General features: G+C 64.4%; 2 protein-coding genes across 4 annotated transcripts in view; one reads left to right on the top strand and one right to left on the bottom strand.

Annotated features, from left to right (window-relative positions):
• Positions 1–3,493: 3,493 nt before the first annotated feature.
• Positions 3,494–6,766, top strand: LOC109308706 (heat shock protein beta-7-like). Of its 2 annotated transcripts, none has more exons than XM_019533131.1 (3): positions 3,494–3,717; positions 6,161–6,300; positions 6,421–6,766. In XM_019533131.1, exons 1-3 carry the CDS (start codon positions 3,579–3,581, stop codon positions 6,595–6,597), a joined length of 456 nt encoding a protein of 151 aa, XP_019388676.1. In that variant the 5' UTR covers positions 3,494–3,578; the 3' UTR covers positions 6,598–6,766. The 2 variants fall into 2 exon arrangements, with proteins under 2 accessions (XP_019388676.1, XP_019388675.1); XM_019533130.1 differs by having other exon boundaries at positions 3,495–3,717; positions 6,149–6,300.
• Positions 6,767–7,823: 1,057 nt separating this feature from the next.
• The window catches only part of CLCN2 (chloride voltage-gated channel 2), a 21,116-nt gene continuing 16,043 nt past the window's right edge, over positions 7,824–12,896 (bottom strand). Inside the window, exons 14-23 of one of the 2 annotated variants that reach the window (XM_019532809.1) lie at positions 12,661–12,771; positions 12,238–12,451; positions 11,987–12,120; positions 11,245–11,447; positions 10,915–11,020; positions 10,752–10,825; positions 9,306–9,344; positions 8,964–9,068; positions 8,561–8,647; positions 7,824–8,306 (exon numbers count right to left, since the gene is read on the bottom strand). In XM_019532809.1, coding sequence (XP_019388354.1) covers positions 8,112–8,306; positions 8,561–8,647; positions 8,964–9,068; positions 9,306–9,344; positions 10,752–10,825; positions 10,915–11,020; positions 11,245–11,447; positions 11,987–12,120; positions 12,238–12,451; positions 12,661–12,771 — 1,268 coding nt within the window. In that variant the 3' untranslated portion in view covers positions 7,824–8,111. Of the gene's footprint in view, positions 8,307–8,560; positions 8,648–8,963; positions 9,069–9,305; positions 9,345–10,351; positions 10,522–10,751; positions 10,826–10,914; positions 11,021–11,244; positions 11,448–11,986; positions 12,121–12,237; positions 12,452–12,660; positions 12,772–12,896 lie in introns of those variants that run through there. The other variant, XM_019532810.1, reaches the window with a different exon arrangement.

Raw genomic sequence — 12,896 nt, 5'->3', positions numbered from 1 at the left:
CACCCCCCACCTCTGCAGGCTGGGGCGCGGGCTCGGGGCCTGGCACCGGCTGGGTTTGCTTGCTGTGTCTCTCTCTCTCTCAGTTTCTGTTGTCTGTTTTTTTGCATGAGAGTGTTTCTGGGGATTAAACCAAACCGAAGCCAACCCCGGCACAGAGCCCGCTGGCCCCACTGCTCTCTGGGCTGCTGCTCCGCAGGGTGCAAGGCCTGGCGCTGGCTGAGGAGGGTGGGGGGCACGGCTGCTGCTCTTCCAAGCCTCCTGGGTGGGCCAGACCCCGCCCCGAGCCCCCAGGCCCGGTGGGGCTAAGCTGGTTCTGATCAGCCAGGGCTGGTGCAGACGGCTGAGGATAGAGCAGGCTGGTGGAGGGGCATGGTCCTTCCCCTTGGACAGCTGGCATGTGCCTGTCGGGGGGCTAAGAGATGAGGCTTTGCTATGCTGCTGTCGGGGTGTCTCTGGTTGCCAGCATGGGGGGGAGCCGGGTGGGCACAGGGGGCTCTCACAGGTCGGTACCGCCCCTCGGACTCTCCTTCCGGGGCTGGGGGATGTCATGGCTTCTGTAACCAGCCTTGCCGCCTCCTGCCCGGTCTGGGGGCCTTGGCTCAGCCTCGGCCTTCAAATATAAATATAACCTGTTGGACACTGCGGGCGTGAGGGCTGCGGTTCCTTCGGCATGGACACGGGCGGTAGAGACGGGTGCTCTCTCCGTGCCGCAGTCGGGGAGGACGAGCTGGGGGTCGCGTGGGCTCGCGCAGGGACAGAGACGTGTGGGTGCACTCGCACGGGACCCTGCTGTGCACATGCGTGTGCGGGACGGTTCCCCTGCACCCCCGGGCTGCCCCCTGCTCCCAGCCGCAGCTGTGTGGGGCGGGATCCGGCTCCACCCCGGGCCCTGGGCGCTGGGTGGGAGCACGGCTGTGGGCGGGGGTGCAGGGTGGGCGCCGTGGGGGCGGCAGTCTCGGGGGTTCGAGTCAGGCTCCTGCTGAGATGTGGTGTCAACCCAGGCCTAATGCTCAGCCCTGACTAGGTTCCCTTGGCACCAGGCCCGTGCCCCATTCCACAGGCACACTCACTTGTGTTACACCAACACACTCACCCCCCCACACATACACGTATCTGCTGCACCATGCGCACATGCCCCTCACACATACACATCTGTGCGCACACCCTACCTCACACACTTATCGTTTCATAGTTTCTACTCAAACCCTGCCTCACCCCCCCCCGCTTTCACACTTCCCCCCACTTGTCACCTCTTTCTCTCACGCACACACACATACACCCTGCTCCCCTTGCATGCTCTCATGTGAGATACGGCAGTGCACACAGACTTGTGCGCTTCCATGAGGCACATGTGGGTGTGCCAGCACATCCCCAGGGATGGCACGTGCTCACGTGCATCACAAGGATGCTGCACACACAGGTAGGCATGGCTCAGCAGAGGTCGTGATCCCACAGCACGCTCCAATCCTTGCGAGGGTACATGGCCACCTACACCTGCACCCACCCTGTCCCATCACTTCCAGCCACCCAAGCCGGGGCAAGGGGCAGTGCAGCGCAAGCCCTGGCAGCTGCTGCTGCCCTCCTGGGGGAATCCAAACTCTTGCCCTTCAGAGCCCTGCCCCAGGACTGTGAGGGCAGGACCAGGCCAGGGTCTCCTGTGCCCCAGTGGCTATTGCTGCCCCAGTATCTTTGCCCCCTCAGCTGAGAGCTCCATGGAGCCATGGGGACCCTGCACTAGGGCAGGGGGATGGCCTGGGGTCCTGGGTTGGGGGCAAGAAGGTTGGGGGAGGGAGGGCTGGGCGCTGCCTGCTGCAGCAGGGGAGGGGGAGGGCTGAGCGTGGTGCAGGAGGGCAAAGCAGGGCCAAGAGGGAAGCTCCCAAGGGCACCGGCAAGGGGCTAGGTTGGGGGTTGTCCATGCCTCATGCTGCAGGCTCAGCTGCAGGGAGTGGCCGGCTGCTTGAGGGGGGAATTGAGCTGGGTCTCCACCCTGCACCCAACCCAGGACTGTGGGGGCTGCCATGGTGTAACTCCAGTGCCCGCACTGCCGCAGGGAGCTCCAAGGCCTGCATGGGGGCAGCCTGCCCAGCCCCAGCCTCCAGCCAAGGCCAGCCTGGGGCTCGAGGCCTGCACCCTCCACCTGTGGCCAGAGGCTCCCCAACCCCTTGGGCAAGACACACGCTGACCCCCCTCACTCACCCCTGTACACACACACACTCTACACACACACACACACACACTCTGACCTGAGCATGCTCTGGCCTCTTGCACCCCCTCCCAGGCTTATTTCTAGTGCGTATGCACACTAGCCTGAGTCCCCTTGCACACATGTACATGCACATGTATATGCTGACCTGAGCCCTGGTCCCTCACCCCCATGGGCTGTGTCTCTCCCTCTCTGTCTGACCCGCTCTGGTGCCCTGCACATGGTTCCTGGTTTGTGGCCATGCCTGTGCCCCCCTGCCTCCCCAGCCTTGGCCCCGCATGGTGCCAGTGCTGCTTCTGAGCAGGAGCAGCACATGTCCAGCTGGGCCTGGCATGATGCTGGAGCTCTGCAGCCCCCTTCACAGCTGTGCCAGCCATGCTGTAGGCTGGCACCCACCTGTGCCCTGCCACCCTGTTGGCATCTGCTATCCAGAGTGCCCAGCCCCACCTCCCTCACTGCAGCTAAGCATCCAGGGCCCCATAGACCAGGATGAGGGCTCAGCAGCTGCCATCTCTGGGTTGGGCACAGTGGGGCCGGAGCCTGGTGCTTGTCCTGTTCCCCCGCATCCAGCTGCCTCCACGTTTCACAGCCAGCGCCTGGCGCAACCTGCTCCAGGTGGGTTTGGTCACTGGGTGGGGTGGGGGGGAAGAGGTGGGGGGTCTCTTCTCCCTGCAAAGAACCAGGGGCTTGAAGGGTGGGGTACAGACCTCTGGGCCCCTGCATGGCTTGGTGGGCTGGGTCTTGGGGTGTATGCGGGGTAGAGGGGGGGCAGGGTACATGCAGAGATGTACAGGAACAGGCGTGGGTGTATACATGCATGTGTGTTTGTATGGCTGGGGGGATGTACATGCACATGTTTACACACATTTGTAGGAGGCAAGCATACTGGGTGTTGGCGTGGGTGTGTGCACACGTGTGTTCATTCACGTGTGTGTCTCCATGATACCAGGAAGGCTGGCACGCCATGGCTCTGCAAGCATCACCTGGGCACGGTGGGCACCTCTCTTATGCTGTGCCCCTCTGCTGGCCTGGGACTGGCCCCACTGCTTGGTGCCCCGCAGTGTGGCTCGCAGGCCTGTGGACCCGATCGTAGTGGAGGTGCCCACATCCCTGTGGCCAAGGGACTGCATGCCCCACCTCCCCCCACAAACCCCAGACCCCTGCTTCTGGGCCCATGGAGAAGCTGGGCCTGCGCATGTGCACGCACACACACACACAGACACACACGGCCCAGCCCCTCCAGGCACTATCAGGCCCGGCTGCCTTATCTCACATTCCAGAGGCGCTGGTGCCCAGGCCCCCTTGCTAATTATGGGCATGGCCTTGCTGCGGCCACCGTGCACACCCTCCACCCCCCAGGACCCGCACTGGCACCATGGCGTCCGTCAGCTCGTCCTCCACCTACCGCTCAGAGCAGATCAGCACCTACAGCAAGAGCGGGGCCCCTGGGGAGCCCTGCCGCGAGCCGCGGGGTCCCTTCACTTCCCGGCCCCGCGATGCCTACAGCTATGCAGGTAGGGGGGCATCTGGGCCAGGGACAGCCAGGCTGGGGAGGGGGCAGGCAATGGTGGGGCAAGGGTGAAAGCCTACTGCTGCTACTGGCACCCTGCACGGGCCCCATGGGCGGTGGGGATGGGCCCTATAGAGCCTGGCCAGCCCCACCCCAGCACAGGACTGGCCTCAAGCCCTATACCTACCTCCGGTATCCCCGGTGGGGCAGAGCTCCCTTGTCAGGCAGCCGCACCCCACACTGGCCATGCTCCTTCAGAGAAGAGCCCGGCGGTGGCACTATTGCAGGGTGACCTGACAGCAGCCTGTGCCACAGCCCAGGGACCGGCCCCAGGCACTGGGGCAGGGATGGGGAGGCTGGCACACTAGGGCTTTCCACACTAGGACAGGATGGCGCTGCTGCACTGCACCCACTGCACCAGAGACTGCACAGAAGCCTCACCGCACTCCCAGTTCTCCACTGAGCTGCATTATGCCCCATGACCCCCCCCCACTGCACCCCTGAATGCCCACTGCAGCTTCATGGCACCCACTGCACCCCTGAGCCTTCCCTGCATCCTCAGTGCACCCAAAGACCCTCACCACCACACACCTAAATGTTCACTGCATTTTCATGGCACCCAGTGGACCCGCGACTGCACCCCTGAATGTCCACTGTAGTCTCACAGCACCCCGATTCTTCACTGCCTCCTCAGTGTACCCAGTGACCCCCCCAACTGCACCTGAATGTTCACTGAATTCTCACAGCACCCAGTGACTCTCACTGCACCCCTGAATGTCCAATGCAGTAACCCCATACCCAGTGGACTCCCCCCACTCAACCGTACCCCTGAATGTTCACTACATCCTCATGGCTCCCTGTGACCACTCCACTGAATGTTCCTGAATGTCCACTGCAACCTCACTGCATACAGCAACACCCCCCGCATCCCTGCGTGTCCACTGTATCCTTATGGCACACAGTGCCCTCCCCCCACCCCCCACTCCCACCTCGGACCACAGGTCTGCATGTCCACTATATACTCATGGCACCCAGTGCCCCCCCGACTGTACTGCTTAATATTCACTACAGCCTCACTGTATTCAGTGACCCCTCCCCACTTCCAAATGCCCACTGCAGCCTCATGGCCCCCAGTGACCCCTCCCCCAAAACCCTGAATGTCCACTGTAGCCGTACAACACCCCGTGACCTGCCCATTGCATTGCTGAGTATTCACTGCAGCCTCACTGTACCCAGTGATCCTCCCACCCCACCGAATATCTAGTGCACATACTGACCCCCTGCCACATCCCTGAATGCCCACTGCAGCCTCACTGTACCCAGTAACCTCCACTGCACCCCTGAATGTCCACTACATATTTGCAGCACCCCGTGACTCTCTCACTGCACCTCTGACTGTCCACGGTGTCCTCAGTGCACCCAGTGACGCCCTCACCACACTCCTGAATGTCCATTGTAGCCTCATGGCACCCAGTGACCCCCCCCCACTCCTGCACTGCACTGCAGAATGTTAACTGCATCCTCACTGTGCCCAGTGACTCCCACATGCCCCCTGAATGTCTACTGTATTCTCGCAGCACCAAGTGACCCCCTCCCCCCACACTTCTGAATGTCCACTGCATCCTCACTGCACCCAGTGACTCTCCCACTGCAGCCCTCAATGTCCACTGTAGCCTCAAAGAACCCCGTGCCCCTCCCCGGCGCCTGCACTGCTGAATATTCACTGCAGCTTCACTGCACCCAGTGACCCCCCCATGTCCCCTCTGAATGTCCACTGCATCTTCAGTGCATCTAGTCACCCTCACCACTGCATCCCTGAATGTCCACTGTAGCCTCATGGCAGTCAGTGTCCCCCCCCCCCCCCACTGCTGAATATCCACTGCAGCCTCACTGTACCCAGTGATCCCCCACACACCCCTGAACATCCATGATACTCTCACAGCATTGAGTGACCCTCCCACTGCTCCCCTGAATGTCCACTGCAGCTACACTTCAGTGACTCCCCAACCCCCCCCGACCTTACTGCCCACTTGGGTCTCTACTCTACTTAACTTGCAGCCAGTGACTGCACCACACCTCTGAATCTCCACTGCATCCTCACTGCACCCAGTACCCCCCACTGCACCCCTTGGAGCTTAACTTAATCTGCACAGCACCCAGTGACCCCCCACTGAACCCCCTGGATCTTCACTGCACCTAGTAACCGCCCCGCTCCATTGCACTCCTTGGATCTCCTCTCCATCTATTCACTGCACTGCATGCCACTGTATACAGTGACCGCCCTCACTGCTCCCATGATTCTCCACATTTAGGAGCCTCACTGCACCCCCTCCTCCACTACACAAGGCCTGGCAAGCCCCAGCAGCTAGGGCATATCGCGGCAGCCCTGTACTCCAGTGGGCTGCATCCCTGTCTGCCCACTACCCTCTGCCCAGGGGCCCCTGCAGGCCTGCGCCCCCTCGGCCTCGGCAGCAGTATGCACGCGGCTGGCGACTGCTACCAGGTGACTGCCGATGTGAGCCAATTCGAGCCTCAGGACATTGTGGTGACCACATCCAACTGCCAGGTCGTCATCCGGGCTGAGAAGGTGAGCGGGGCAGTGGGATGACAGGGACCCCCACTCCTTCCCCTCCATTCAGGACTCTTGCTCCCCCCCCACAGTGCCCTCTGCTTCCTCACGGAGGTGAGGTCCTTCATGTCCCCGCAGGTGGCTGAGGATGGCACTGTCTCCAACACATTCACCCACAAGTGCCAGCTGCCGGAGGACATAGACCCGCTGTCCATCAGCTGCTCCCTCACAGATGCCGGCACCCTGGTCATCACCGCCACGCGCCGGGCTGGCTGGGACCTGCCGCCCCTGTACCGCAGCGAGCTCCAGTTCTGAGTGCCGGGTGGCAATGTGCACTGGGCCTTGGGCACCATGGCTCAGGGAGGACTGGTGCATGCTGGTTGGGGAGTGGTCTCTGGGCCAGGGGCCCAGACTCCTGGGTCTGCGTGCTGCCTGCTGTGCCACGGTCATGAATAAAGGCTGTCCTCAGTGCCATGTGTGATGAGCAGGGTTGCTGCTAGGAGTTGTTGGATGGGGGCACTGCACGGGCAGCTGGGGCAGGGCGCGGCACCCTCTGTGGAGATAGCAGCTGGCCCACGTGCTCAGCCTGGGGGACAGGCAGGGCTGACTGAACTGGGACGGAGGCCAGGGCTAGATGTCCAGGGGGCCGGGAAGGAGGGAAACCACCGCCTGGACACCTTCCCCCATCCCACAAAGTCCAGCTGCTGAGCTGCAGGGGTGCATGTGCACATACATATGTGCAAGTGTGTTTGTGTGTGTGCACGCACCTGCCCAGGCCAGCGCAGGTGGCAGGGGCCTGTGTGCCAGTGCAGTCCTGCCTGGGGCTGAGTCGCATCCCATGGCAGGGGGGAGGACAGGCGGTGGCTGGAGCCCTGCGTCAATGCTGGGACTATCTGATGTCCTCATGTTACACGGTGGTGACCGCTAGTCACTTTGGGCTGCCTGCGGCTGGCGGTGTACGTGGGCCCCGCACCCCTGATGGGGTGTGGGGACGGATCCGATGGGGTGGGTCCAGCCGGGCATCAGTGCTGGGGTGGAGCATGCAAATGGAGGGGCACGAGCTTGGCCCCACCTTCAGCCCCACAGTGGTCGCCTGGTGCAGGTGCAGCCCCCAGCTGCAGGGTGGCATGGTGCCCATGGCCCCCCTGCTGCTTGGGTAAGCAGCCAGGGGGCATCTCCTCGCTCTAGTTATAAAGTCCTTTTATTAAATTAATATAAAAATCTCTGTATTTACATCCTGGCACTGGCAGGGCCCAGGCAGACCCGGACATGGACCCGGCAGGACCTCATGCTGGGCCTGCAGGGGGAGGAGGGATGAGAGCACCCCTGGATGGGGGCTCAGAGCAGCTGGAGAGGGGGGCCCAGCTGCCCCTTCCCCATGCCACCAGGCCTGCTGCGCATTGTCCATGGGTGTGTGGGCAGGGCCATGATTGCTTGGCGATTGAGTAGGATGGAGCTGGAGGGAGAGCACTGGGGGCAGAGCTGGGGGGTGGTGTGAAGGGCACCATTGAGGCTGGGGGTGCCCAGGGCTGGGCTGGGGCAGAGGGGGGCCGGGGGCCGAGTGAGCAGGGAGGGTGGGGAGAATCCAGGTCTGGCTGTGGACCAGATGCCCCTGCACAGTGGACTGGGCTGGATGCCCAAGCAGGGCCCTTCTCCCCTGCCCCCGCAGCCAGGCCCTGGAGCTGGGTCCACGCAGCTCCTCCTCTAGCAGCGGGTGCGCAGGGGTGGCAGTGGCTTCCTGTGGCTCTGCCCTGCCCCCAGCCTGGCGAGAGGCCGCCCTGCAGCAGTGGCGAGCAGCAGCGCGGCCGTGGGGGACAAGGGCGCTCCTCTCATTGGCACTTGTCGTCGGTCTCGGAGGGGCTGGACTCACGGGGCAGGGCGTGGTGCTGGCGCCGGTCCCACAGCTGCTGGATGCTGGTGGTCTCGGGCTCGCTGCTGCTGGTTGTGCTGTCTCGGAAGCTGGCCAGGGGCGGGCGGACCTTCACGCCTTTGACTGTGACCGAACCCTCGATGGCCTTGCGCAGCTGGGGACACACGGGCATGTCAGGGGTGGGGGTATAGGGCACCCTGCCTTCCCCCCGGCCCTTGCCAGGTGCACAGGGCAGGTAGAGCCCCTCCATCCCCTCCCGGGGGTGTTGTGCTCGCCAGCCCTGGTGGGGGAAGTGCTGATGACTCCTGGGGGTGCAAGGGGCGGTGGTTTGCCCCAGGGCACCCAGTACCCCCAGGTGAGTTGTCCCCCACCGCACAGTGGCCAGGAGAGGCCCCTGGGCCAGCTCACCTCTTTGAGGGACACCATGCCAATGAGGCGCCCGATGCTGGTGACGTACGCGTGGTCCACGCCCAGGAGCGAGAAGATGGTGTGAGTCTGCGAGAGATGAGGCCTCAGCCGGGGCACGGGGCAGCGGGGTTGGGGTGTAGTCGGGACCCAGCCAGGCCATGGGGCTGCGGGGCAGGCACCCAGCCAAGTCTCCCATGGAGCCAAATGCTCTCCAGCCCTGCGCATGGCCCGAGGCAAGTGGGGCCCCGGGGTCTGGGTGAATCCCAGGGGAGACTGGATAGCCAGGCCCTGAGCCCAGCACTGGCTTCTGGGGCCGGGGCAAGTGGGGCTGGCTGGGGCCACGGGCTGCAGGCAGCCCTGTGGCTCTGGGTGCGTGGCCCGCGCCCGCTCCGCAGGGCCCTACCTTGTGCAGCGAGGTGCGCTCCACCAGCTGGAAGGGGGCCGGGTCAATCTTGCTGTTGTTGAAGTTCACCAGCTGCTCCAGCTGCTGCTCCTCCCACTCCCTGATCTGGGGGGCAGAGAGCACCATGGACTGGGGCTGCCCCGGGCACGGCTGCCAGCCCTGGGAGCAGACACAGAGCCTGACTGCCAGAGTAATTCACCCCAGGTTAACTGTGCCCAGGCAGCTGGCAGGACCAGGGGTAAGCTGTGCCCGAGGGGAGCTCTCAGAGGAGACCCCAGGTCAGGGCTGGGCGCGTGCCCAGTGCCAGGCCTAGCCCTGCTGCTGTTCTTGGCACCCGCTCACCTCCGACGGGCTCATCTCGTCGCCTGGCTGGTACTCATCCTGCAAGAGGAGAGGGCAAGGGGATGAGGAGGGGCATGGGCACCAGGAGCCGGGGGGCTCCCAGCCACAGAAGAGGCATCTGGAGAGTGCCAGGCTGGTAGGGAGATGTGCATGTGGGAGTGTGTGCCCACGTGGTCACCAACCGAGGGATCCCGGGGCTCTCTTCCAGCCCTGTGGCTCAGAGCTGAGCACCTGATCCCCCTTTTTCTTGCCATGCCCTGGGCTGGCACTCCTGCCCTGTGCCCACAGGAGCCAGCAGCATGCCCCTGCCTGCTCTCTGCTCCCTGCACTCACTCCTGCTCCTTCCTCCAGGCGGCTGGGCTGACCGTAGAGCCACTCCCTGCCCTGGCCCAGGGGAAACGGGCTACCCCTGTCCTGTGGGCCCCTCTGGAGCTGCCCAGGCCTGGTGCCATGGGGGCGCTTGGCCCTGGGCAGGGGTCTTCAGTGCTTCAAGCCAAAGTCCCTTACCTCCCCCAGCCCATTTGCCCCAGCTCCTCCCAGATGGCCCTGGTGCGGCCCCTGCAGGGCAACCTCTCCCGTTTCATTGGGGATGAGATTAGCGGGGTGGAGGCATGTTGATCTCTGATTGGCTACTGCAAGGGGATCGTTGCAGGATTGGTTGGTCAGAAGCAGTGGTTGAAAGCTCCAATTGGAGGAGCGGGGAGGACGGCAGGGTCTGATCAGAGGCCGAGCTGTGCGGAGGGCCCCGGGGCTCAGGCTGGCTCCTGCGGGGAGTGGGGTGCTCGCTGCCCCTTAGCTTCTCCCCATGGCCTGGTGGCAGGCAGCCCTGGCCTGGCATTGTGCCTCAGTTTTCCCACCTGTAAGTGGGGTGCAAAACTGCAGGGCCTGCCCACTGCAGGAGGAGCAATTCACGGGAGAGACTCTGCAAGGGCCCTCAGCACAGCACGGGGTAGGAGGGGCCTGGATCATGATTGCTGAGACAAGATGGGGGGTCTGGTTTGTGATTGGCTAAGACAAGGAATGGCTGGTCCATGATTGGCTGAGACATGGGGGGTCTGATCTGTGATTGGTTGAGATGAGAGGGGTTCGGTCCGTGATTGGCTGAGATGAGGGAGCCGAGTCTGGGACCGGCCTAGGCCTGGCACGCACTTACCACCACGGAAATGCGGACGCGCTTCGACTTGCGCTTTTCAGACCCTGCTGATCTCTCTGCCTCCTTAGCGGGGAGACAGACAGGAGAGAACACAGGTGCATTATGGGAGATGGCAATGCCAAGGCTTGGCATGGCTCCATTGGGCACCAACTGGGGACTGGCACCCCTGGCACAGCCAGGCATCCCCTGCAGTGCGGACAGCCGGGGTGGCACCGTGTGGGCTGGGGGGTGCTCGCTGCAGACTCAGCCAGGATGGGGGCAGGGGGCACGGGGGGCACCTGGAGGGGGCTCACCTCAGCAGGCTCCGTGGTGGCATTGGCACAGAAGAGGCTCTTGAGGGCGATCCCTGAGGTGTCCGTGCCGCCAGCTGCCCACACACACGCAGAGGGAGCGTCAGGGTGAGCCGCCTGGGCGCCATGCCCGTGGGGCGCCGGGGGCATGGTGGGGGTCACTCACCCGTGGGGCTCTCGGCCAAGCTGCTGGGCACTCGCTTGAGCGCTGGCTTCAGGGGCTTGCGGGTGTCTCCGTGGGACGGGGTAAAGGAGGACTCCTCTGTGCTGATCTGAGCGGCGAGGGGACAGTGTCACCGGCGGGCACCAGCCAACCTGGTCAGGCAGTGGGTCCCTCCCCCCAGGCCTGTTCAAGGGGGCACGGGCCAAGGGCCCCATCACGGAGGTTCACCAGCCAGCCAAGGGCCCTGGAGGGACCAGCTTTGGGACACCCCCCTTACCAGCTCCCCCACTTTGGGGACCCACATCTAAAGGGCCAGTGGCTGGGGCGTCTCACCTGGAAGCGCACGCCTGCGTCAGTGGCGCTGCCCTCTTCCTCGCTCTGGCCCTCATCCTGCAGCTTCTCGCTGGGCCCCTTCCGCGGGGCTGAGGCCTGTGCCCGGTCCCGCGCCTGCTGCCAGCGCCGCGCTGGGCTCAGCTGGTTGCTCAGCAGTGCCACCACCTGGGCCCGCTCGATGGAGCCCAGCAGGATCATGGACTCTGCGGAGACAGGCCCAAGGCTAGCCGCATTGTGCCCTGCCTGGCTCCACCACACCAGGTAGGTAGGAAGCCCATGGCCCCCACGGGGGTCCCTGGGCATGGAGGAAGCTGTGGCTGGGTGGGTGGGAGACCTGCAGGAGCCATGGGGAAGGGGTGAGCCATGGGGGCTGCATGGGGTGCTAGGACTCCTGGGCTCTTTTTGACTCGCTGGCTGGCCTCAGGGCACCAGGGAAGCTGGGAAGAGTGGGCACTGCCTTGCCAGCAGTGCTGTGGCCCTGGGGAGGTGCTTGTTTCTCCTCCCACAGCCCCAGGATGGCCCACGCTCAGCACCTAGCTGGCAAATCTCTGGCTGCGATTGTGCACCCATGCCCAGAGCTGGGTGAGAGCCTGGGGGATCCCAGCGCCTGGCTCTTGCCAGGGAGAGTGACGGGGCCACAGAGGCAGGTGGGGCTCACAGCTGAGCTGGGGGGAACAGGTGGGTAAGAGACAACCCCCAGCGAGATGGGCTGTGGCAGGTCGGGGACCCCCGGGGGTCTCACCAGCCGACTCAACCAGTGGCAGGCTCTTCAGCTTGGTGCTGTGCAGCACATCCTGCAGGTCGCGGTACTTGCAGTTGAGGGTGACGTACTGCATGTCCCGCACCATGATGTCCTCCACCCGCACATTGTACTTCCTGCGGGGAGCAGGGCCTCAGTGTGGGGCGGGCACGGGACCCCACTGGGGAGCTGCCCGGGCTGGGGGGCACCGGTGGCCCAAGCTGGGGGTGGGCGTCCAGAGCAGGGGCACTCACTCGTGGTGACCCCAGCCCAGCTCGGGCAGGTAGGGCAGCTTCTTGATGCGGATGATGCTGTCGTAGAGCGAGGGCTGCAGGCTCTGGGCCACGGCGTTGGCCAGGATGACGGCGATCATGACGGGCAGGATGTGCGAGATCTGCCCCGTCAACTCGAACACGATCACGGCTGTTGATACCGTGTGGGTGACGGCCCCCGAGAGTGCAGCCGCCCCTGCGTGGGGGGGGGGACAGGGCCCGTGAGACTGGCCCTGCCTCGGCCCCCACCCGGGGCTGCCTCAGCCCCTGCTCCAACCCCGCCCAGGGATGCCAAGGGCTGCTGTACCAATGCCCAGGCCTGCTCCCAGCCCTGGCACCCTGCTGTCCCCCGAGCCCAGCACAGGTGCACGGCGGCCCCTGCCCCGGCACAGCCCTGGCGCTTACCTACCACGGCGTAGCCCCCGGGCACGATGCGGTAGGTGTTGCTGTCGGCGTGGATGCCATCTGGGAACCAGGCTGCCATGCTCTCCCCAACCAGCCGCCCGAAGGCTGCGCCTGCCCAGGACGTGGCATCAGAGGGGTGTGGAGCATCTGGGGCCAGCTGCCCCCCCACTTGTGGTGCCCGGGTACCCATCATCCTGGCACTGAGGCTAAGCCTGGAGATGCCTCTGAATCCCTCT

This window comes from Crocodylus porosus, unplaced genomic scaffold (genome assembly GCF_001723895.1).
Source record: "Crocodylus porosus isolate Cpor-Errol unplaced genomic scaffold, CroPor_comp1, whole genome shotgun sequence".
NCBI lineage: Eukaryota > Metazoa > Chordata > Crocodylia > Crocodylidae > Crocodylus > Crocodylus porosus.
Note: the sequence above shows the minus strand (reverse complement) of the source record. Positions and strands in the feature narration are given on the sequence as shown.

Excerpts from the sequence above, each read along its gene's own strand:
- LOC109308706 (XM_019533130.1), top strand. The coding sequence starts at position 3,579 with ATGGCGTCCGTCAGCTCGTCCTCCACCTACCGCTCAGAGCAGATCAGC. Across the intron at positions 3,718-6,148 it reads CGATGCCTACAGCTATGCAG|GGGCCCCTGCAGGCCTGCGC; the intron begins GTAGGGGGGCAT and ends CCCTCTGCCCAG. Across the intron at positions 6,301-6,420 it reads TCGTCATCCGGGCTGAGAAG|GTGGCTGAGGATGGCACTGT; the intron begins GTGAGCGGGGCA and ends ATGTCCCCGCAG.